Here is a 21742-nt window from a genome sequence, read left to right on the forward strand (position 1 = left end):
AAGGGCCGTGGCGGTGTCTCCATCATGCAGCAGTCCAGCCCTTCGAAATCCGTTGGTGATCATGGTGATGTTTTCACACTTTTCCACGCTGTCAGAATCCACTGGTGGAGTTGGGCATAACTTGCTTTTCGCAAGTTTATCGCCGCTCATCATCCACGCCTCCCGCTGAACGCGTAGCGCTACTTTGAAGTTTGTTTTTCGCGCTACTTCGTACGGCACTACGTTGCCTGGCGGACGGACATGTGACCAACATACCACTCTTGAACCCCGATCCTTCCGCCAGGCAACGTAGTGCCGTACAACAGCGGAACAAACAAAACAAATCGTCTTACGATATCACAAAAATCATGGACAATCCTTAGAAAAGCCGCAGGGTTCAAAGCTTGTGCAAAAAGTAGCGGCTTATAGCCCGACAATTACGGTATTTAAAATATTATCAAACCAATATAACAAGGAGCAGTTATTTCTGCTTTGCTTCCAACCTACTGTGGAAACTGTCGCTGGCAGAAAACATCCTCCTTAGAGAAAAAGAAGACGTTACAGTTGCAGTTTAAAGAAGGTTTTACTAACTTTTTACATTTATTTTCAGGTACGTGTCTCAGAGGTATCACACCCAAGTGGGTTTCGCCTCACATCCAAAACTGTCCATTTCAGCAGCCCGGGCTGCAGTTATATATTAAAAGTGTCAGGACCAAACTCCCCTGCGATTAACTCTGGCTGCTCTGCCTGCATGTTTGACTGACAGGCATCACCCAGGAGATGATCAACGAGACGCGAGCGTCGACGGAGAGGAAGATGATAGGAGACATTCAGGAACTGCTGAGTCAAGGAGAAAAGGTCAACCAGCAGGACTCTCAGGGAGCTACTCTGGTAAGTTTATCTGCTTTGATTTTCTTCTAAAAAATCTCAACTAAACTCAGTTTAAAACGGCATCGCTGAAGTTCTTGCTGCTTTAATATTGTAAACATTTAATTCTGTTTCTGTGGAACAGAATGTTCTCGCTTAAAATGATAAAATTGGATGCATGTACTGCATAAATACACTTAGATTAATGTAAAATGTGATGTAAAGTGGCAGATTTATGTGCTCAGTGATGGTGCACTAATTTGGCAAAGCTAAGCTCTGTGTGTGGTGTTAATAGGCAGCTAATGCAGCTGCCTTTCTGTAGCTGCTCCACAATACATTGTCTGAGATATAATTGACTGTGGCTTTAAATTAGCTACAAGTGTTTTGTTACTGCGGGTAGCTTCTGTTTGAGGAGTCTGCCACAGATGAGGGTAGAAATTGTCGGTTAAAATCTTCACTGCGATATCATCTGGACCACAGCTGCTGCTTTTGCTCTTCAGACAAAATGTTTTTGTATTATTAAAAAAGGGAAAGCAGATATTAAGATTGCTACATTCAAAGATTAGGAAAGATTAGCAGGGTGGACACATGCATGCATTGCAGCCATGCAGTTAGTTTGTTGCCACATCACTGCTTTAATTGTCTGTACGCTCTGGAGGCTTCTTCCATTGGTGAATCACCCGGAGGTTTCTAATATTGGGGTTTAAGCCTTTTCTTGCTGTTTTTGTTGGGTTATCTAAGCAAGTAAATCTTGGTGCAATAAAGAGGAAATGATTTTAATATTATTTTCTGGGCTAAAGCCATTTTTTTTCATGTAAGCTTGTTAAAGTGGTCCTATTGTGCTCATTTCTGGCTCCATATTTCTACCCTTGGATTCTGCAAGAGTAGTTTTGGATGATACACATTTATAAAATTCATCTGATTCATGTTACACAGGGACTTGGTGCAGCGCCTCAGTTTATCCACTGTCTGAGGAAAGAGAAACGATGTTGTAGCACACTTTAAAGCAACTTTCTTCTGTTTAGATGTTTGCTTCCCTCTCATCTTCCCCTCCTTTCTTCTGTTTCTCATATAAACAGAAGATCTGCATAGCAGATGAGCAGATGAATAGACTGCAAAGCAAGTTCAACATGCCAAGCTGGCTTGACAAAACCCAAACCCTCAGTCGGGATCAACTTTCTCTGTTAACCCAACCCCGAGCCTCCTTCTGCAGAATCAGTGCAGGCTCACGGAAAAGTTGGTGTTTACACATCATTTCACTCTTCAGAGCTAAATGGCTCAAGTGAGCATCATCTACTCTAATCATAAATATTATCAGATGAACAGAAGATGGAGAGCTATAAAGGACATAAAAAATATATCAGTAAAATGCAACCGTGTTGCTGCAAAGAAGACGAGAAAAATTATATACATGATGTATTTTAATGCTCGGCCCGGTGTTGATACTGCTGTTTGTTTCTAACATGAACTTTACATTAGAGCTGGGAAACCTTTTACACGTTTAAATACTGAAAATTATTCATTGTGTTCAGGTCTAAGATTCCCCATTAGCATAATAAAGGAGACATGGAAATCATTTTAGTTTAGTCAGCAATGAAATTATTTTTATTGACTGAATGAGTATTCAGTATGTAATTAATGGATTTTTTTTTTCTTGTAGCTGTAATTCCAGCAGCTATAAAAGAGGCTCAGCAGCAGATCAGTACCAAGGACATAAACACATTTTCTGCATCACAAACTGAAAGTAGCCAAAGTTCAGCAGTGCTTCTTTCATGCTTTAGTAAGTGTGGCTCAACAGTTTGTATGTATAAAATATTAGCAGAGACAGAGAGAGCAGAGCCACCATCATGACACTGGAAAACTCTTGACTTTAAGCTCAACACAGCTTGCTGTCCCCCCATAGTGCACCCCTTAGGGCTTCCTGGCTCACACATAGACCTGTGTGGCGGAGATGACCATGTTGGGGATATGCGTTTTTATTAACATCACAGCCAGTAGAAAAAAGCTGTCTGAATTGGCTCATTTAAAGCAGTCTGCGTGAAGCCTGAGCTGCTGGCTCATAGGGATTATTTGGATATATACTGACCTCATTACTGGAAACTTTGATCTTCTTTAATATTACGTATGATAGGAAATGAAGAAAAAGCATTTGAAAAGGAAGCAGTTAGAAATAAGATCAGATGGAGAGCTAAACATGAAATGAACCATCCTACCCACCAGGTTCCAGATGTGCTGCAGAGAGACAAACCTCTCGCGTTAATATCAGGCATCACAGGTCTGAACAAAGAGGGGGGAAAAAAGCAAATGGTGTGTAAATATTCAGTGGACCGTCTTTATTGCAGATTCACCTTTTAAAGATCATGTGCTCTGCAACACTGTCTCGCGAGGCCGTAAAACCTCCAAAGCTAATCAGGCATTTAGAGCCTCATTATAATTTTTTAAAGGCAAATCAGCTGTATGATTTTAAATGGTCTGAGTGCTCCAGTTATGAATGCTCAGTATACCTGCAGTCATTATTTAAACAAATGTTAGATTACAGTAAACCTGTAGTGATGATAAAATTGCATTTAAGAGGAGCGGGAATAGATGACAAGAAACATAAAAGCAGCATTTCATCAAAGAAAACATGGTCAGATTGGATATTTGGTTTTCAGTAGCATGTGTGCTCCTGTTGGCCTTTTGTGTGCGTTTTATGCCAACCCCTAAAGTTTATAAGTTTGATGCATAAGTGTGATTAGAGCGATTAAGTAGACAAGAGACTGAAAACTAATAAAGGCCCTCATGTCTTGCTGCATAGTGCAAAGGTACGCGAGGATTGTGTGTACTAGGGCTGCCACGATTAGTCGACTAGTCACGATTATGTCGACGACTGATTTAATAGTCGATGCGTCGTTTGAAGCTTTGTAAGATCACAAAAGACGCAGGAATAAGTAGTAGGATTTAAGAGTGTAATAACGGACTGAAACAGAAGATGGCAGCACTGCATGTACAAGGATGCCAGCTGCCGTTAAACCCCGAAGAAGAAGCAGCGCAGCCCAGCTCAGTTTACAACAATGGCGGCAGCTAGTTAGTTTTAATATTACTCTTATTATTCTTTCTGGGTCACAAAATAAACGTTTAACATATTTTCAGGCGAGAATGTAGCTGTGTAAACCTCAAATATCTGCTCAGTTTATCAAGACACCACATATTTTCGAAAGCGCTCCGACGTTTTCGGAGACGTCTGTTACCCACTAGCTCGATAGCTAACCGGAGTTCAAGGCTCATTAGAGCCCTTGAGAACACCGGACTCCCGGCTAATCGTTTTCAAACCCACCGCCGTCTTTCGCTACTCAGGTTAAACATATATAAGTCACTTAGATAACTTAAAAATGTTATTGTTTGGCTTTTTTTTAGTATTTTATTTGTTCCTGAGTAAATCGGTTTGGCTGAGATCAAAGTTATAGTTTTTGCACAGCTGAATAAACATCAAGCAGACAGCTGATTATCAGAAGTGTGAGATGCTCAAGAATATACTCCGGCGTCCCGTTATATTTTAGATAGCAAGGAGTTTATTAAACTTCACCGAAACAATCTGCAAATTTCATTAAAACTTAATAAACTATTATCTTGTCTTTATTTTTAGTTAGCACATACCTTAAACACTTCAAGCTGTAAGCTAATGACAGTTATATAAGAGCAGATGCTGCTGGTGCAATAAGCTGTACGTTTTACGTCCAATGGATGATGATCTGATTAGTCGACTAATGCAAAAATAATCGGTGACTAGTGGACTATCAAAATAATCGTTTGTGGCAGCCCTAGTGTGTACCTAATAAGTCCCTAAATTTGTTTTGTTTAGCACTTTAGTACAGTGATGCAATAAAAGTCAAGCACGGTACAAAAAAATCATTAGCACATAATTTACTGAGTAGAGCGTATAATGTCAGATGCCTTAATGAAGTCTTTATTATGTATTAGGGATTTAGCTACACAGGGGAAACACAGTGACGGATCACTGGATGGAAGTAGCTAGGGGATAGTAGTATCCCAAAATAACCCCGTTAAGCTTTAAAGTCTTACTACAGATTGTGTGATTGAGCTGCTTGTCCCTTTGCTTTCTACATCCTGTTAATCTTCATTCGAGCACGATGAAGCAAACTAGAGCATGCCTTATTAAAATCCCTGGCACAGACGAGAGGAAGAGACCCTGAACTGACAGGAAGTTATGTAAGGTTAATCTTTTGTTTTCCAGTGAAATGCATTTTTATGATCCTGTTTTGATGTGCAGGCACAATGATTTGTATGCTTTGTGACTTCAGACAGATTGAGAAGACAAATATTTTTTATTTTTGTTGGAAGTTTATGCAAAAAAGTGTAAACAAAGTAAGGAAAAGTAACAAGTGTCACATGTTGTTCTCTGTGCCAGCGGTCCCCAACCCCCGGGCCTCCGAGTTGTTTGGTACCGGGCCGTGAGAGTAGAGGCTCAGGTGTGAAATGTATGGTTTTCAGTGTTATTTTGTTATCGTTTTTATCGTTAACTCGGTTTTCCTGGATCTTTTCACGTGTGTTATGAATAAATCTTCTATTTTTCAGTACCGGTACTAGTTTTATTTTGTTGTATTTATCCGCGACACCTTAAAGGCCGGTCCATGAAAATACTGTCGGGCATAAACCGGTCCGTGGCGCAAAAAAGGTTGGGGACCGCTGCTCTGTGCCATAAACCTGACAAAGGACACATAAACACAAAGTTTATATATAAAAATACACTCGCTGGACACTTTGTTAGGTACAGTACGCTTTGCTGGTGCCAGGCAGGACCTCCTTATATCTTTAGAAGTGCCTTAATTCTTCCTTGTGTAGATTTAGCTGGAAATGTTTCTCTGTGGTTTGTTGTGGATGGATTGATGTCTGGTGACTGTGCAGGCCATTTGAAGACAGTGAGCTCATTGTTATGCTTAAGAAACCAGTTTGAGATGGTTTGAGCTTTGTATCCTGCTGGAGGAAGCCATCAGAAGATGGGTATGCTGTGGTCATAAAGAGATGGATATGGTCAGCAACAATACTTAGGCAGGCTGCTGCATATAAATGATGCTTAATTGGTAGTAATGGGTGGCCTAGAGTGTTCCAAAAAACATATCCCCCATATCAATACATCACCACCACCCTGAACTGTATACTATAATACTGTACTACTATATAAGCCAGTGCTTTCATGTTGCTTAAATTCTGGCCCTAACATCGCAATGTTGCAGCAGAGACTCATCAGACCAGTGGATGTTTTTCCCAATTTGCTTTTGTCCAGTTTTGGTGTGCAAACTGGACCAGAGTGTTCAGAGGTGATCTTCTGCATACCTTGGTTGCAATGAGTGCTTAATTGAGTTATTCTTGCCGTCATCGCCTCGAGGGAGTCTAGCCATTCTCCTCTGACCTCTCACATCGATGAGTCATTTTCACTCAGAGAACTCACTTTTCACTTTTACAGATCATTCTCTGTGACAGTTGTGAGGGGAAATCCCAGTAGATGAGCAGTTTCTTAAGTGCACCCCGTTGTTGCCTGCCTCCTAACTTATGGGTCTATTATTGCAGTCCTCTCTTTTCAATTACTGTCATCTCAGGTTTTGTTTATTTTTAAGAAAACTATAGTTTTAGCCTTGTGAAGGAGAATGAGTGAGGCGAGTGAAGTTTCACATGTACACAAAGCATTTCAGACTGGAAATAACAAGTGAAACGCATTGTTAAGTTAAGATACGGCGATGGAGGTTATTTCAGTCCTTTAATCACACATTTAGCTGCATGTCGTTAGATTGTGGGTGAAAACGGAAGACAAGAGAGTACTTGTCCCGGCATGCGTTTGACCAGTGGAAGGGTAAATCAGGACATGCTGCTGGTGGCACTGTGGGAGGAACTGGAGTGCTCACAGTATGCTGACATTATGAAACTTTTGGCACGGTCACACAGGCAGCGTTGCTCAGTGTCGGTCCACCGGTTTGGTTCGGAACGAAAATCTCAGCAAAGACTCTGATGGTCCCCCGGCTTAACCTGTACTGTCAGCATGAGGTTGACATTTCTGGTTTTGAGTGAAGCGTCTCAGTAAGCGAGACAGACTGTTATTAGATCGGGTTTAGATGTTTTCAGTGGCTTTTTGTCCAGTCCCGCCAAAAGGTCAGATTTGTCATTTGGCTAAAGCTAATGATCTTTTTATTTGTCTCAGGTTTGTCCTATTATTACTTGTCGTCCTCAGCCTCATCTGACACTGACTTAAATGAGGAAGTTTGTCCTTAATGAGGAAGCTGTCTTTTAGTTTTGATCAATGTAACCACTCTTTGATGGGATGCACCGGTACATTGGTTACAGTGATGTTTTCTGTTAAACTCATGTGTTCCTTAGTTGTATTTTTATGGCATGTTAGACAACTTTAGCTTGTTTCCTTTAGCTAATTCTGTGTTTCACAGCCTTTAGATGCCTATAAAGGAACGCTGGGATTCGATATTCGGATATTCTTCTGGAATGCTGATGGCATTTTCCAAAAGATAGACTGGTGAATAGATGGTGCTTTTTTAAAAGCTCTGTTCTGTTATCCCAAACATAACCTACTTCTGCGGTCTCCCCAAAAGAGACAAACAACATTAAGTACAGTTCCTGTAAGTGACACGTGAAGCTGCAAACCAGACTTTCATGAATGTCACACCACTTGGCATCTTCCCTGTTGCAAAAAACATATTTTATACCAGTTTGTTATTGTTCAACCTCACAGCCACAGTTTGTGTGGGACCTTAGAAATTGGCAGAATGAAAGGGCAAGTGCTGCCATCATGTTATATTTTTATTTTTCAGGCATTCAGTAATTTGAAGGCCAGGAAAGGCAAATATTCAAAGGAGGTTCCAATAAAAACTGAAAATAACATTTTTCAGTTTGGTGATTTAAAAAAGCAAAATGAAAAAATGAAAAAATATTTTTGTTTCCTCCTAAAACACATTTTGAGGTTGTTGAAAGCATATTCTACTCTGAGACACTGAAATATTCTGCTGCTTCTCTTTTAAATGTATAAAGTGGAGCTGAATTAGGTCATTAGTTAGTTGCTATTTCTTATAAGCAAAATGCTGAAAAAGACTTGGTGTAAAAACTTGATGATTCTGTCAGAGTAATTATACTTTGCATTTTTTCATTATTTCTCTTTTCTCATCTGACCTCTGGCTCTTTGTTAGATTGGTTTTCTTCCTCTGTATCTAATAGGACCGTCTCTGTTAGGACGAACTCTAACATCGCTTCCTTAACCTGTGGAGTTCCACAAGGTTCAGTTCTGGGTCCCTTATTATTTTTCTATCTATGTTGTTTCTTCATCTGCCATCATTCATCCTTTTCTGACATTTCTATGCCATTGGCATTAAGCTGCATATGTATTTTAAGCCTCACCAGCTGAATAGGCTGTCAACCCTGGACCACTGTTTAACCCAGATTAATGGCCGTCTAGCCATTACCTTCTTCTAAACGTCAACTGAGAACACAATAATAGCTCCCCCTGAACCTTTTGCTTCTTTAGGTTCAGAGTTCGGGATGTCTGATTATAGTCTGGGCTTTGATTCACCTGTAAAATGTATTTCTTGTTCCTGTTACTTTTTATTTAAAGAAGATTTCTAAATTACGATATATGGTCTCCTTTGCTGAACTGGAGAAAATTGTTGATGCTTGTGTGTTATCGTACTGTTGTAAAGCCCTTTATAGATAGATCATCTGTTTTATGCCTCTAAGCAATAAAAAAGTTATTTTTAACAAAATGTTGCTATTAAAATATTCTAGTTAGCGAGCTCACATTAATTTTTACACGGGTCCCAGTAAATAGCCAGGCTTCAAATTATTTATCCCAGCTTCACACTAATCACACTGAGGCTCACAATCTTCGATGACAGGCTCTGAATTTGTTAGTTGTTCTTCGCAAGATGAAAAGACTTCTGGGACAGAGCCCTTCAGTCTGTTGAGACTTTTATTGATTAGAACTTTTGAAACTACCTGTTTACTTTATTATTAAACATTGTTTTTATTATTGGGGAGCACGGTGGTGCAGTGGAGTTTGACTCCACCAACTGGTTAGAGCCGTTCTGTGTGGCGTGTGCATGTTGTTCCCGTGTTTACGTGGGTTACTTTAATCTTTTTAATGTTTGTTTTCAGTTTAGTTTCAGGTTTAGGTTTCGTTGTCTGAAAATTAGTAAAATTAGTAAAATTGGTAAATTAGTTTCAGTTCGTTTTGTTTTCTTTACAGTATGTTGGATAGGTCTCTCGGGCAAGATTACAAATTTCCTCTGAGTGATGACATGATCCAGGCTAGTTTTATGAGGCTAGGACAAGAATGAATATCTTAACAGATTAGGTTGTTTCATGGAGGCAGGCTCAGCCTAATTTGATCAGGACCTTGAATTGACCACAATAATCTACATCTAATTTAACATAATATTAGAAGATGCACAGTAATAAACTGACATCTTTAAACTTAGAAGCAAAAAAATACTTTATTTGTAGATTTTTGCAGCTGTAACGTCTCACATAGTAAGGAATTGTAAGTTACCACTATATAACGTTCTTTGGCATGTTCATTGCCACTTTTCACATTATTTTTTTGCATGCAAACAGTAAATCCTGAGCACTGAGGGAAAACAATCTCTATTCCCTTCTCTGTTGTTGCAGCTACACATCGCAGCAGCAAATGGCTACGCGCAGGCTGCAGAGCTGCTGCTGGAGGGGGGGGCTCGTGTGGACCTCAGAGATTCAGATGGATGGCAGCCTCTTCATGCTGCAGCGTGCTGGGGTCAGGTAAGGAAAACACAACAGGAAAGAGATAAGAGCCTCGGGCGCACACAAAGGTTTCTGGAACCATTAATACAAATTGCTTCCACTGTTGTTGTTGCTGCTGCTTTAGATGCATGTGGCAGAGCTGCTGGTGTCTCACGGAGCCAGTCTCAATGCCAAGACCTTCCTGGAGGAGACTCCAATTGGTATGTTTACAGTATACTGTAGCACTCACTTGTCCGGTGCACCTGGTAATGAGTTCAGGGGAAGAAAAGTATCGTCTCAGCAGGGTCTGATTTCCAAGTGTTCACTTTTATGTTAAGCATTACTAACAGTGTCCCATGTTGCTTTAAGATCTGTGTGAGGACGAGGAGTTCAGAGCCATCCTGCTGGACCTGAAACACAAACACGACATTATCATGAAGTCACAGCTCAAGCACAAGACCTCGCTGTGCAGGCGAACGTCCAGTGCAGGCAGTCGTGGGTATGTGCTGACATCTGTTGGTGTAGCGTGGCTACTACAGGCTTTGTTATTTGGAGAAATTAGAAAACAGACAAAACATCTGTTCTGTATACTTACAGCTGTATTTACATTTAATAGGAGAATAGTTGATAGAAGTCACCGCTGATATAATGACATAATGAAGCTGTCAGTTTAGCGTGTGTATAAGTTCTTCTGCTCTTTAACTTTCATGTGTAAAAGTACCATATATGGTAAGCTGTTATTTTTCTAGCTGCTTTTTCTTACTGGGAATTCCACTCGTGTTCACAGAAAAGTGGTGCGGCGAGCCAGTTTGTCGGACAGACACAACCTGTGTCGTAAAGAGTACGAGACCGAGGCCATCGTGTGGAGGAAAGAAAAGGAAGACGAGGACGAGAAAGAAAAGGAGTCTGATCAGGAGAATAGCCAAGTAGTTAACGTGAGACTATTTTTAAGGATTACATAAATAGCTCTATGCAGTTCTAACTTTGGTTTTTTGGGTGGGTGGCGGGTGGCTTGGTGGAATTTACCGCCCCCTCACACACACACACACACGCTGTCAGATGATAATGTGTGTGTGAGATATTTTTAAGCACAGGTAGAAAGATGATTCTTCCCACTCAGAAGCCAAAATGTCACATTTGGATGAATCAGACAGAGGACTTCCTCCAGCACCCAGGAGCAATCACACAAAAGGGAACCCACAACAGAAACAAACTGAAATACTGTCTTCCATTATCAGTAGACTCTGTTGCCGCTGCTGCTTATTGTAACCTCAACTTTTTACACACATTATCTGCAGATTATCAGATGTCATTCAGAGAAATGTTGCTCTGGCACAAAATAACTCTGAACAGTTGAGAGATTTTCTCTATAATGAAGCAAATAAATTGGCTTTACATCTTATTTCATTTGAACTTGGTAAGCCTCGGCAGCAGATCAAAGTTCGCTGATCTGCCCTGCACAGTCAGGCCTTTGTGTATTTAATAAGCTAAAAGAAAGTCTTACAGAGGATTAAAGTAATCCTTATTGATGTCTTGCAGGTCAAGCCTGTTGTCGCTGTGGAGCTGCCCGACAAGTCCAACCTACCCACCATCCTCAAAGAAGGCAACAGCAAGCAGAACGGCCTAATCTCCACGACAACATCCATGCCACCTCCGCCTCCCTCCAACGGCAGCACACCGACGTCCAGTAAGGGTGGGGTTGTCACCACCCAGCCGTCCCAGGAGGAAGCCTGGCCAAAAGAGCGCCCTCAGACTCTGTCGGAGCTGAAAAAGCAGCGAGCCGCTGCCAAGCTCTTGAACCACCCCTTGTTCAACGGTCACCTTGGTAACGGCTCCACAGACTCCTTCACCGATGCCAAAACCACCTCTGAGGATCCTCGCATGCCGCTGGTCTCCTCCAATGGCAACGCCGTATATTATACCCCAGCCAGCGGCGACCCACCCCTGCTCAAATTCAAGCAGCCTATGGAGGAGGAGCAGCCGAAGGTGCGGACCTGCTGCTGCGTGTCATAGTCGGTGCGTGGTCATGTGACTGTTACCAGAACAGGAAGTGTTTGCACTGAGAGGAGGGAAGCAAGGAAGGCTCTGTAGAAGGGAGAAGAAGAAAGAAGGAAAGTCTTTGAACATCCTTCACCACTCCCGGTTCAAAAATGTCTCCAAGACAGGCGTCCCGATTAAAGTATGAAAACATTTCCTTTCACCTCCCAGTCTCGTAACTCCTTTAAAGTGCAGCTGAGAAGTGGAGGAAATTCCTTTCGTACATGGAGTCTCTTTACGCAACAAATGTAAAGACACAAGAAGTCCTGCTCTCTCTGTTAAAAATCAGAGAGGATGGGGAGTGTTTTTTGACAGAAATTTAGAATTAGGAGAGAAGATCGCAAGGTACTGAATCCTCTACTTTCACACATGGAAGAAACTTTGTCTGTTACCCCACAAACAGATTGGTATCATTTCATTAGAACAGCATTTCTTCCAGGATAAACTAATCTTGTTATCAAACCACATGTGGCACATTCTTGTCATGTTCAAACAAGCAGGACAGTCATCCTGGAAGGGTGCTGATATATTGTAATACACCGTGTTGTTGTAGTACAACACATGAGAAAATGCAAAACGTGGTAAAAGGAGATCTGTGACATCTCTTTCCGTGTTGACATGCTGCCTGAAAAAGTAAGGGAAAGGAATGCCATACAACAGTGTTAAAATACTCATGAAGTGTACTTCTACAGCGAGAGATAACCGGAAGGAAGTAAAAGTACTGCACTAGTGTTTGAAACGGTCACTATATTCCCGTCAACTATGCGTCACCTCACCGTCCTCTCACGTGGAACCTAAACTGACAGGTCGTGCTTTGTTTTATGCATTATTCACTTTGTGCTCACTCGTATAGATAATTTAAGCAAACATGGTTGAAAATTACTGTACATGTTTTATTTATGAAATGTAAATTGTAAAGAAAAAAACAAAGAAAAAACATGGTTTCTAAAGTCGAGTGTATTTATTATTTGGATGGTGTGTGGAGAGTGTGCGTGAGTCGGTGGGGGGGAGGCGAATCTCCCCAGCTGAGCACCTTCTGACATGGAAGAACGGTTCAAATGAAATGAGGGTTACTGTCTGCGTTATGTATGTGTAATTAAAAAAAACCCAAGCCATCGTACTGGATGGATTCATGAATATGTCACTACAAATAACAGTGTTATTTGTTTATGTTTTGTTTTTGTTTTGTTCCTGGTGGCCATTGTGTGGCTTTACTTCCCCCGAGTCACTGTATTTGTCTTCTAAACTGAAACTGTATGTTATGTAATGATTACTGTAAATGAAAAATGAGTTTTCAGAAGAATGCTTGAGGCCTCAGTATCTTTGGTATGTAGCGAGCCCAGGCTGTTATATCAGGTAATGTGTCATGCCCCCCCCAGTACTACATGTAGTGGTCTGTCTGCTGAATTAAATGAATATTTCATCATTTTAGAAACAGTTGATGAGAGGAGCTAGAGCCAGCAGTCAGCATATAAACACCCAGACTGAAGACAGAGAGATTTTTGCTATCAGACGTTGTTGTAGTCTGAGAAATATTGAGCAGTTTGCACCTCAGCGAGCAAAGGGTCTGAGAGCAAAGGAGGAATGCACTGACGTGAATGCAGTGGCAAAACAATGAGCTATTGTTTGAAGACTTTTTTAAATCTCTGCAGGATTGTCAGATTGTAAAATGACAGACTTGTGTAACAGGAAATCTCGACTCTGATATCAGTTGTCTGGATTTTTACTAGCCACACTGAAAGTCTTCAAAAACTGGTCATTGCCACATCATTAGATGATAGCTGGTGCGCTCACAGTGACACTTGTCTTAGTTTAAAACAAGCACATGCAGAACCGTGAACCACGGTGTGTCGTGAGCAGGCTTACCTAAATGCAATAAAGCCATTAACACTGCAGGTGTCGTTTTCCTGCCTTGACATGGCAGGAAAAAAGCGAAAAACATTAGTGAGACCTTGTTTTCTTCTCAGAGCAAGATGTTTCTCTTTGTTTCGAGTCTTCATGGTAAGTTAAGGCAAGTAGTTTCTATTTGTCGAGACTAAGAAGGAGTTTAGTATCAACCTTGTCATCAAACCTGCAGCAAGGAAGCCAGTCAGGCTACACCCGGGAATGCGAAACTATTCCTTAAATTTAACAGCTCCTTTAAATGTGTTTGTGCCAAAGAGTCTTCCATGAGTTGAAAATAATTTAGTTTGGCGGGAAGCTTTCTGATGGCCGACTTCTTTGAAAATGTGATTACCTGTAAAGCCACGCCATCACCCTTCTTCCTCACCACATCACCTGTACAGCGTTCGAGTATTTGTACAGACAGGTTTGTAAATATGTTTGTATCAGTACTCCCCCTGTTATGTTCCCATGTTTTTGCATTTACATGTCTGTGTTGTTACTGTTGATGAACATATAGGAAACTACAGTTAACCATATGGGTGAATAGTGTTAGCAGGCATTTGGTTGTACAAAGGGGGAACTGTGCGATTAAGTAGACCCTCAAGTAGTCCCAGGAGTCCAAAATGTCTGCAGAGTCGTGCGCATACCCAGATACCGCTGAGTGTTAAGACACCAGTGTCTGTGGTGCATTTAAAACTGAATGATGGAACCTTAGTGCATGATTTTTTTCTGCAATGGTCAGTTTGTTTTTCACCTCAACTTGAGGAAGTAAAAATGAAGTCAAACAGTTTGCCATTTCCCTTATTTTAGGTACAGCGACGTCATCTTGTTATGAGGCAGCTTACTTCGGGTAGCTGCAAACAAGTTGATTTAAAAAAAAAAAAAGTTCAACCCTGTTTCCTTGTTAATTAAATTCAATCAAACTGAACAGGAATTTGTTCAAGGAAAGTACCGACTGCTCAGTATGACGCAGAAAGGGACAGTAGCTTGTTTCAAAAGTTACTTGTGATCACATACACAGATCCAGGCTTGTGTTTAAGGATCAAATTATGAAGACAAAACTACTGATTTTGTAATTACTGGAATATATTGATGGTTACATTAACATATTTTGAATAAAATGTATATTTTGAGAACTTTACATGGTGAATCTGAATCTGTTAAGCTCTTATACTGTTACAGTTTGAGTTCAGATTTCCTGCAGGCCGTGGACATGAGTAGAAACATTTTTCATTTTCTGTTTTTAATCACTGCAATCACAACCATTGAAAATGGGTAAATAGGTTTTGGATAGATGTCAAAAGAGAGAGCTATAATAAATAGTTCATATAGAGATGTATAATGTACAGTTGAACTGGTCACTAAACACCAAAAGCTCCATTATTTTCTTTAAAATCTGGTTCCTGCAGTCGTCTCTGGATGCCTGCTGTATTTTGACATCTGCAGTGACTTTCTGTTCTTAGACAAGCAGAGACTGTGCCGTCCTTCATCTCACAGCTGTCAGGGTCTTGGCCTGAGTTCAGCTCCCTCCTTCAAGGATTTTCTTTCCTTTGTTTTTGCACTTCCTCTCATTCACTGGCTTTAGGTTCACCAGTTTATTTAGAGCAGCAGTTGTTACCTAGCCTAGATGCTTCCTGTTATGAGTACTCCAACTGGCCACTTTATTATGTACACATTGCCATTATATATGTAATCAGCTACTCATATAGTAATAACTTTAGGCATGTAGACATGGTCAAGATGACCTTCTGAAGTTTAAACCAAGCATCAGAATGGGGAAGTACACAAGTCACTATGAAAGTGACTTGGTTTTTGTTGCCAGACAGGCTGATCTGACTAATTTCAGAAACTGCTGATCTACTAGGATTTTCCCACGCAACCATCTCTAGGCTTTTCAGTGAAGGATATGAAAAAGTAAAAATATCCAGTGAGCAAGAGGTTTCTGGTTGAAAATGCTGTGTGTCAAAGGTCAGAGGGGAATGCAACAGTGATTTAAATTCAGATGGATCCATCCTGCCTTGTATCAGCAGTTCAGGCTGCTGATGGTGGTGTGATGCGTCTTGTCCCCCTAGTATCGAATGAGCATCTTTAAAATGCCACAGTCTTAATATTATTGTTGACCGTGTCCATCCCTTTATGACCATAGCCAGTGTTGGGGAGTAACGGAATACATGTACCGCCGTTACGTATTTAAAATACAAAATATGAGTAACTGTATTCCGTTACAGTTACCGTTTAAAAAGGTGGTATTTAGAATACAGTTACTTTGTTGAAATAAATGGATTACACTGCGGTACTTCCCTGTTTCATATTGTGGCGGGTCAGGACTGTTTGGGTTTCGTTTGACATGTTCTGTTGTTCCAGGTGGCAGCGTTACGGTTGCCATGGTTACAGGGTGACGCTCTCTGCGTGTTTCCTGGGTGAGAGAGGCCTTTTTGTTGTTGTTGTGCTAAGCTAATAGGCAGAATGCTACCAGTATAGCTCTAAAGAATGTAGCATCATAGGCAGTGTAGTCCGTGCTGCAGGGAGAATGGACTGCCATACACGTTATGTGTCTGTGAGCGAGGGAGGGAGAAAAAGGAAAAGTACGAGCTGTCATCGAGCAAAAATGGGAGCTGGAAGCATGTAAATATAATAATAACCACTGCAGCCAAGAAGAGTGCCTGACGAGCCCAGTTGTAAGTAAGCTATTAAGACTCGACTGTACACCGTGTTCGTGTTTTCCTCTGAAACAATAAGTTCCGTTGGAGCAGCCTTTCAACGCCTCTCTCTGTCTCTCGCTAGCAAAGTTGACCCAGACAACAAAGTAAAGCTAGTTTTCGGCTACGAGCCACAGAACCCACCGTATTAGCCAGAGGTCCCTTTACTACGGTTCGGAGCCGCGGACCTTCAGTAACAGTAATAAATCACAGCAATAGTACATTCACGTAGTTGTAAACAGCATGATAATATATTAAGTAATCCAAAGTATTCAGAATACGTTACTCTCATTGAGTAACGTAACGGAATACGTTACAGAATACATTTTGGGGCATGTATTCTGTAATGGAATACATTTTAAAAGTAACCTTCCCAACACTGACCATAGCACATCCATCATCTGCTGATGACTGCATCCAGCAAGATGGAACGGCATGTCACAAAGCTCTCATCATCTCAAACTAGCTTCTTGAACACGATGCTGTCACCGGATCTCAATCCAGTAGAGCACTTTGAGATGTGATGGAACATGAGTCGCATCATTAATGTGCAGCCGACAAATCTGCAGCAACTGTGTGAAGAGGGCCCAACCAGGTACCAGCACAGTGTAACTAATAAAGTGGCTGGTGAGTGTATAAACTATTACATTAACATACAAACATGCTCCTAAACTAGGCAAATTATGTAGCGTTTGTACTAATAGTTTGTTTTTCACTCCATGGGCCGCTGAGAAGGCCAATCAGTGCAAACATTTAAGTCATCTTACAGTCCTTTAAGTGTGCTAAGCAAATGTTTGCAGAAATCATTCTTTGATTTGGTCACAGTTACTATGTCTAAGGCATATAGACGGAGGCGAGGACAATGGTGCTGGAAAACACATGATTTGGACAACATTGGCCTCCTCTGTGTTGCCTGGCTTTGCTATTGTGCCCTGGCTGTACTAACTGGAGGCCAGCTGGCTGTGGTCCAGGTCCTTCAGTCCTCTTCACTGTGGAGGGCAAAGTGGATCGGTTCCAGAAAGAGCATACAGACACATACTGACCACTCGGCTGGCCACATAAATGGAGGATGCTGATAAAAAGCACTGGGAACCAAGCAGGAATGTGGTCCATAAAGCAAGAAAATGAACCAGTGGCAGGAGCTGAATAGTCCATGGGATCAATGAAGAGGATTTTGCACTAAAAGGAGAAAAAGTATGCAAAGGAAGGGTGGATGACAGCTTTAAAATGGGCCTCCACTGGGAGGACGCCATAGCTACTGAGCGTCCAGCCAAGACTGATAGAAGAGCTGCACAAAAAGAATGGATGGACGGAGAGACGGCTTACTGGGTCAGAACCTCTTCTTATTCCCAGGGTCCATTGGACCTAACAGGGCTTCAGTAGGTTATCTGACCTGAATTTAAAGTGTCTAAGTCAATAAGTGGATGCCATTCTGTGTCAGCAATGTTGATAGATAACAGGCCGAGACATTTACACACAGTCCAATCGAAGGCAGCAACTCATTTTCAAGCATGATGCAGCATTTCAGTACTGAAGTATCACTTTAATGATCATATAAAGCGGTTCTGAGTGATGAAACTGGGCTCTACATAAGACCTTATTGATTACTTAGATGCTTGACCACATGCTGGCATGTGCTGACATGCGAACCTTTGGATGAGCTGCCATGAAATCTTACACTTTCATTTTACTCTGAGGGCATCTGACTGTAACGAAATCTCCGTTTGTTTGTTTTGACAGCAAATTCCTCCTCCGCGATCAGAGTTCACCAAACTAAACAAGCTTGGCACACAGTTACATCTTAGGCCCTGAAGTTATTAAATACCATCAGGTTGTCTTTATTCACTTAAAACATGAAAGCAACAAACCACAAATTATACTGTAGCTGTACTGCATTAGTTATTTCTCTGGTGCTTTGGCTTATAAGAATAAAACTGAATGTGAAAGAATTTTAATCCCAATATTTAAGATAATTTACCTGAAATTTCAGAGTGGGATCCCTCCTCGATACATGCCCCTTCCAGTTCTTTCCTATATATAACCCCCCACCCAACTACAAGCTGTTTGTTCTTGTTGTCATGCCCCACCTTCCCTCCCTTTTGCAATTCATTCACTTCTCATTAGGGCTGCCACGATTAGTCGACTAATCACGATTACGTCGACTATCAAAATCGTCGACGACTGATTTAATAGTCGATGCGTCGTTTGAAGCTTTGTAAGATCCCAAAAGACGCAGGAATAAGTGGTAGTATTTAAGAGTGTAATAATGGACTGAAACAGAAGATGGCAGCACTGCATGTACAAGGATGCTAGCTGCCGTTAAACCCCGAAGAAGAAGAAGCAGCGCAGCCCAGCTCAGTTTCCAACAATGGCGGCAGCTAGTTAGTTTTAATGTTACTCTTATTATTCTTTCTGGGTCACAAAATAAACGTTTAACATGTTTTCAAGCGAGAATGTAGCTGTGTAAACCTCAAATATCTGCTCAGTTTATCAAGACACCACATATTTTCGAAAGCGCTCCGACGTTTTTGGAGACTTCTGTTACCCACTAGCTCGATAGCTAGCTGGGGGCAAGGCTCACTAGAGCCGTGAGAACACCAGACTCCCGGCTAATCGTTTTCAAACCCACCGCTGTCTTTCTCTACTCAGGTTAAATATGATATATAAGTCACTTAGATAACTTAAAAATGTTATTGTTTGGCTTTTTTCAGTATTTTATTTGTTCCTGAGTAAATCGGTTTGGCTGAGATTAAAGTTATAGTTTTTGCACAGCTGAATAAACGTCAAGCAGACAGCTGATTATCAGAAGTGTGAGATGCTCGAGAATATACTCCGGTGTCCTGTTATATTTTAGATAGCAAGGAGTTTATTAAACTTCACCAAAACAATCTGACTAATCGCAAAAATAATCAGTGACTAGTCGACTATCAAAATAATCTTTGTGGCAGCCCTACTTCTCATTAGTAGATGGGAGCTGCCCGGTCTGGGAGCTGCCACGTCTGGGAGCTGCCACGTCTGAGGCCTTCCACAAACCGCAGCCTCAATTCATGCTCCAGCCGTCTGCCGTTATCTACTAGAAACACTATCAAACCTAAACGAGGACGCGGTCCCAGCTATTGAATTAGCATTTAGCTCAATCTTCATGTCAACACACACAAATTCACCAAGTCCGTGAATGAATAAATCCCTGAATATCACTTTGTGTCACTCAAAACTTTCCTTTTCTTGCATAGGCAACAAAGAGAATAAACAGTGGGTTTGAGATTGACTTTTGGCTTATGCAACCACTGTTTTGCTCTTTACACAGACTTTACATGCATGCTAATCTGACTACTTCGTAAAGCACACACTACAAATGGAAACCAGAAAGTTTCAGGTACCAAATTTTTATCCCCTGCCTACAGATACTGCAGTTTCGCATGCAGATATCTATTTATGCTGATTATGCTGAAAGCCTTTGAAGCCTCTTTATTTTGGCGTGAGGTGTCATTAACGGATTTAATAAAGAATCAAACAAGCAGAATGAATAATGGCATTTTACCAATAAAATCCTATCAATATTGATTCCATGTCACAAAACACACCAACAGCAGAGAAGGCATCATATAATTTAAACATTAACTTGAGGAAATGCTGCGGTGTCCAAAACCTCACGCTTTGTTTTAATAAACCTGACTTACTGGTTTCCAAAGTCTTTCAACGCGCAGCAACATTTCCTTCCTTTAACTGGAAGTGTCTGCCAACAGAGAGCCAATGACCCAGTGCTGGACAGGCGTTGGTGGATATGTCCAACCTTTGATGTTGGACTCAGCCTCAGTCCTGTTGCCCAGAATTGAAAGAACAGGCAACACTTTCATCTGCAGTTAAATAAACGACTCAAAGTCAAAATAATTTGAACCAGTGGAAAGCACTCTATGTAATGATGAGTGAAGATTCGTGTTTGCTACGGCTTCAGTTGGCTCGGTCATGAAAGCAATCAGATCCATCTGCAGATAAGTGATTATGAAATTGCAGAGAGTATTTGGTAACATACAGATAGTATAAAAGCAGAAGCCACACCAACCTAGAAGCTATGACTAAACCACAGCTGTTTTTTTTTACTCATTGGAAAAGGGAACACTGGTCTACTAAAAAAGCAAAACAGTGAATATATGCAACACTCAAAGTAAATATACATCCTACAAATACTTCAGTGTTGTTTATCCCGTGCAAGCAGCATGCAAGTACAGCTCAAAGCGTGCTTTGTATTGGAATCGAGGTCACACTTGTAACATTGTGACCTTAAACAAGATGAATAACCTAGAAAGTTGAACAAACCACTGACTTTCAGAGTAGGAAAACCGCCAAATTAAAAAGCAGCTAAATTTATTTAAAAGTGAAAGTCAGGTGCAACTGTCACTTTTCAGGTTACTCCAAATAGTAAACCTGTTCACATATATATATGTATACATATATATATGGATTACCCTTATGCTTTATATTCTGGATTAATCCGCCATGAACAGTTTACCCCAAAACTAAGTTTTCCTTGTCTGTGAAGGTTCTCAGTCATCCAGGTCATCGTAGTCAAAGGAGCTTGCAAAGAAAGGCGTCTGGACTTCTTTAAGTTACTTGAAGACGTTTCACCTCTCATCCGAGAAGCTTCTTCAGTTCTAAGGTCAAATGGTGGAGAGTCCCAGATATAACCCTAGTGGGAGTGTCCCCCCACAGAGGGACAAAAGGACCCCCTGATGATCCTCTAATCGCCTGAGCCAAGGTGTGGAACTGGGTGTGGGTCCCAATCAGCCAGAGTTTCGGGTGAGTTCATTGTGAAACCTGGCCCCACCTTATCATGCGAATTCCTGAGGTCAGTGTCCCTCTGTGGGGGGACACTCCCACTAGGGTTATATCTAGGACTCTCCACCATTTGACCTTAGAACTGAAGAAGCCTCTCGGATGAGAGGTGAAACGTCTTCAAGTAACTTAAAGAAGTCCAGACGCTTTTCTTTGCAAGCTCCTTTGACTAAGTTTTCCTTCTTAGGTTTTTTGAGATATTTAAGGCCATTTTATCCAAGATAATGTATTCAGCCAAATAAACCTTCCACTTCATTCTTCCAATTAGAATGAAGAATTTCAAATTTGCCACTTGTATCACAAACAGTAGATATTAAGTAAATACCAGTGTTCACAAAGGTTCTGTTAAATTTAGGCTTAAACAACATTTATCAGGTTTCAGGTTGTGTAGACCATGTTCTGTTTAATGTGTGATGCACATCAGCTAATGTTTTTAATTAGCTACACAGTTACACCTTGCACTTAATAATTAGTATAAATATTTAGTTCTAACTAATCTGTATGTAAGGACCAGTTAGAGCTTAATGAACGACCATTTAAAATGTGCTCGTGCATTAAACTTGAATGTCTTCTGACCTAAAACTACAAAGCAAAATTTTCACGTCAACTTGAGCTCCGTGGATGTAAAAATAGATAAATTAATGTATTAATAGAAGTTCAGAGCAGTGTTTTTCCATTTAACTAGAGGAAGCTTG

At 41.0% G+C, this 21742-nt stretch overlaps 1 protein-coding gene across 3 annotated transcripts in view; it reads left to right on the forward strand.

Annotated features, from left to right (window-relative positions):
- Positions 1-14644, forward strand: part of ppp1r16b (protein phosphatase 1, regulatory subunit 16B) — a 113714-nt gene extending 99070 nt beyond the window's left edge. For 2 of the 3 annotated variants that reach the window (XM_087841013.1, XM_087841014.1), the window contains exons 6-11: positions 746-870; positions 9508-9633; positions 9740-9815; positions 9964-10093; positions 10382-10529; positions 11134-14644. In XM_087841013.1, coding sequence (XP_087697139.1) covers positions 746-870; positions 9508-9633; positions 9740-9815; positions 9964-10093; positions 10382-10529; positions 11134-11607 — 1079 coding nt within the window. In that variant the 3' untranslated portion in view covers positions 11608-14644. The remainder of the gene's footprint in view (positions 1-745; positions 871-9507; positions 9634-9739; positions 9816-9963; positions 10094-10381; positions 10530-11133) is intronic. The other variant, XM_087841015.1, reaches the window with a different exon arrangement.
- The last annotated feature ends 7098 nt before the right edge of the window (positions 14645-21742 follow it).

The sequence above is a fragment of the Neolamprologus brichardi genome, chromosome 5 (genome assembly GCF_056152115.1).
Source record: "Neolamprologus brichardi isolate AB-2024 chromosome 5, ASM5615211v1, whole genome shotgun sequence".
NCBI classification, from domain to species: domain Eukaryota; kingdom Metazoa; phylum Chordata; class Actinopteri; order Cichliformes; family Cichlidae; genus Neolamprologus; species Neolamprologus brichardi.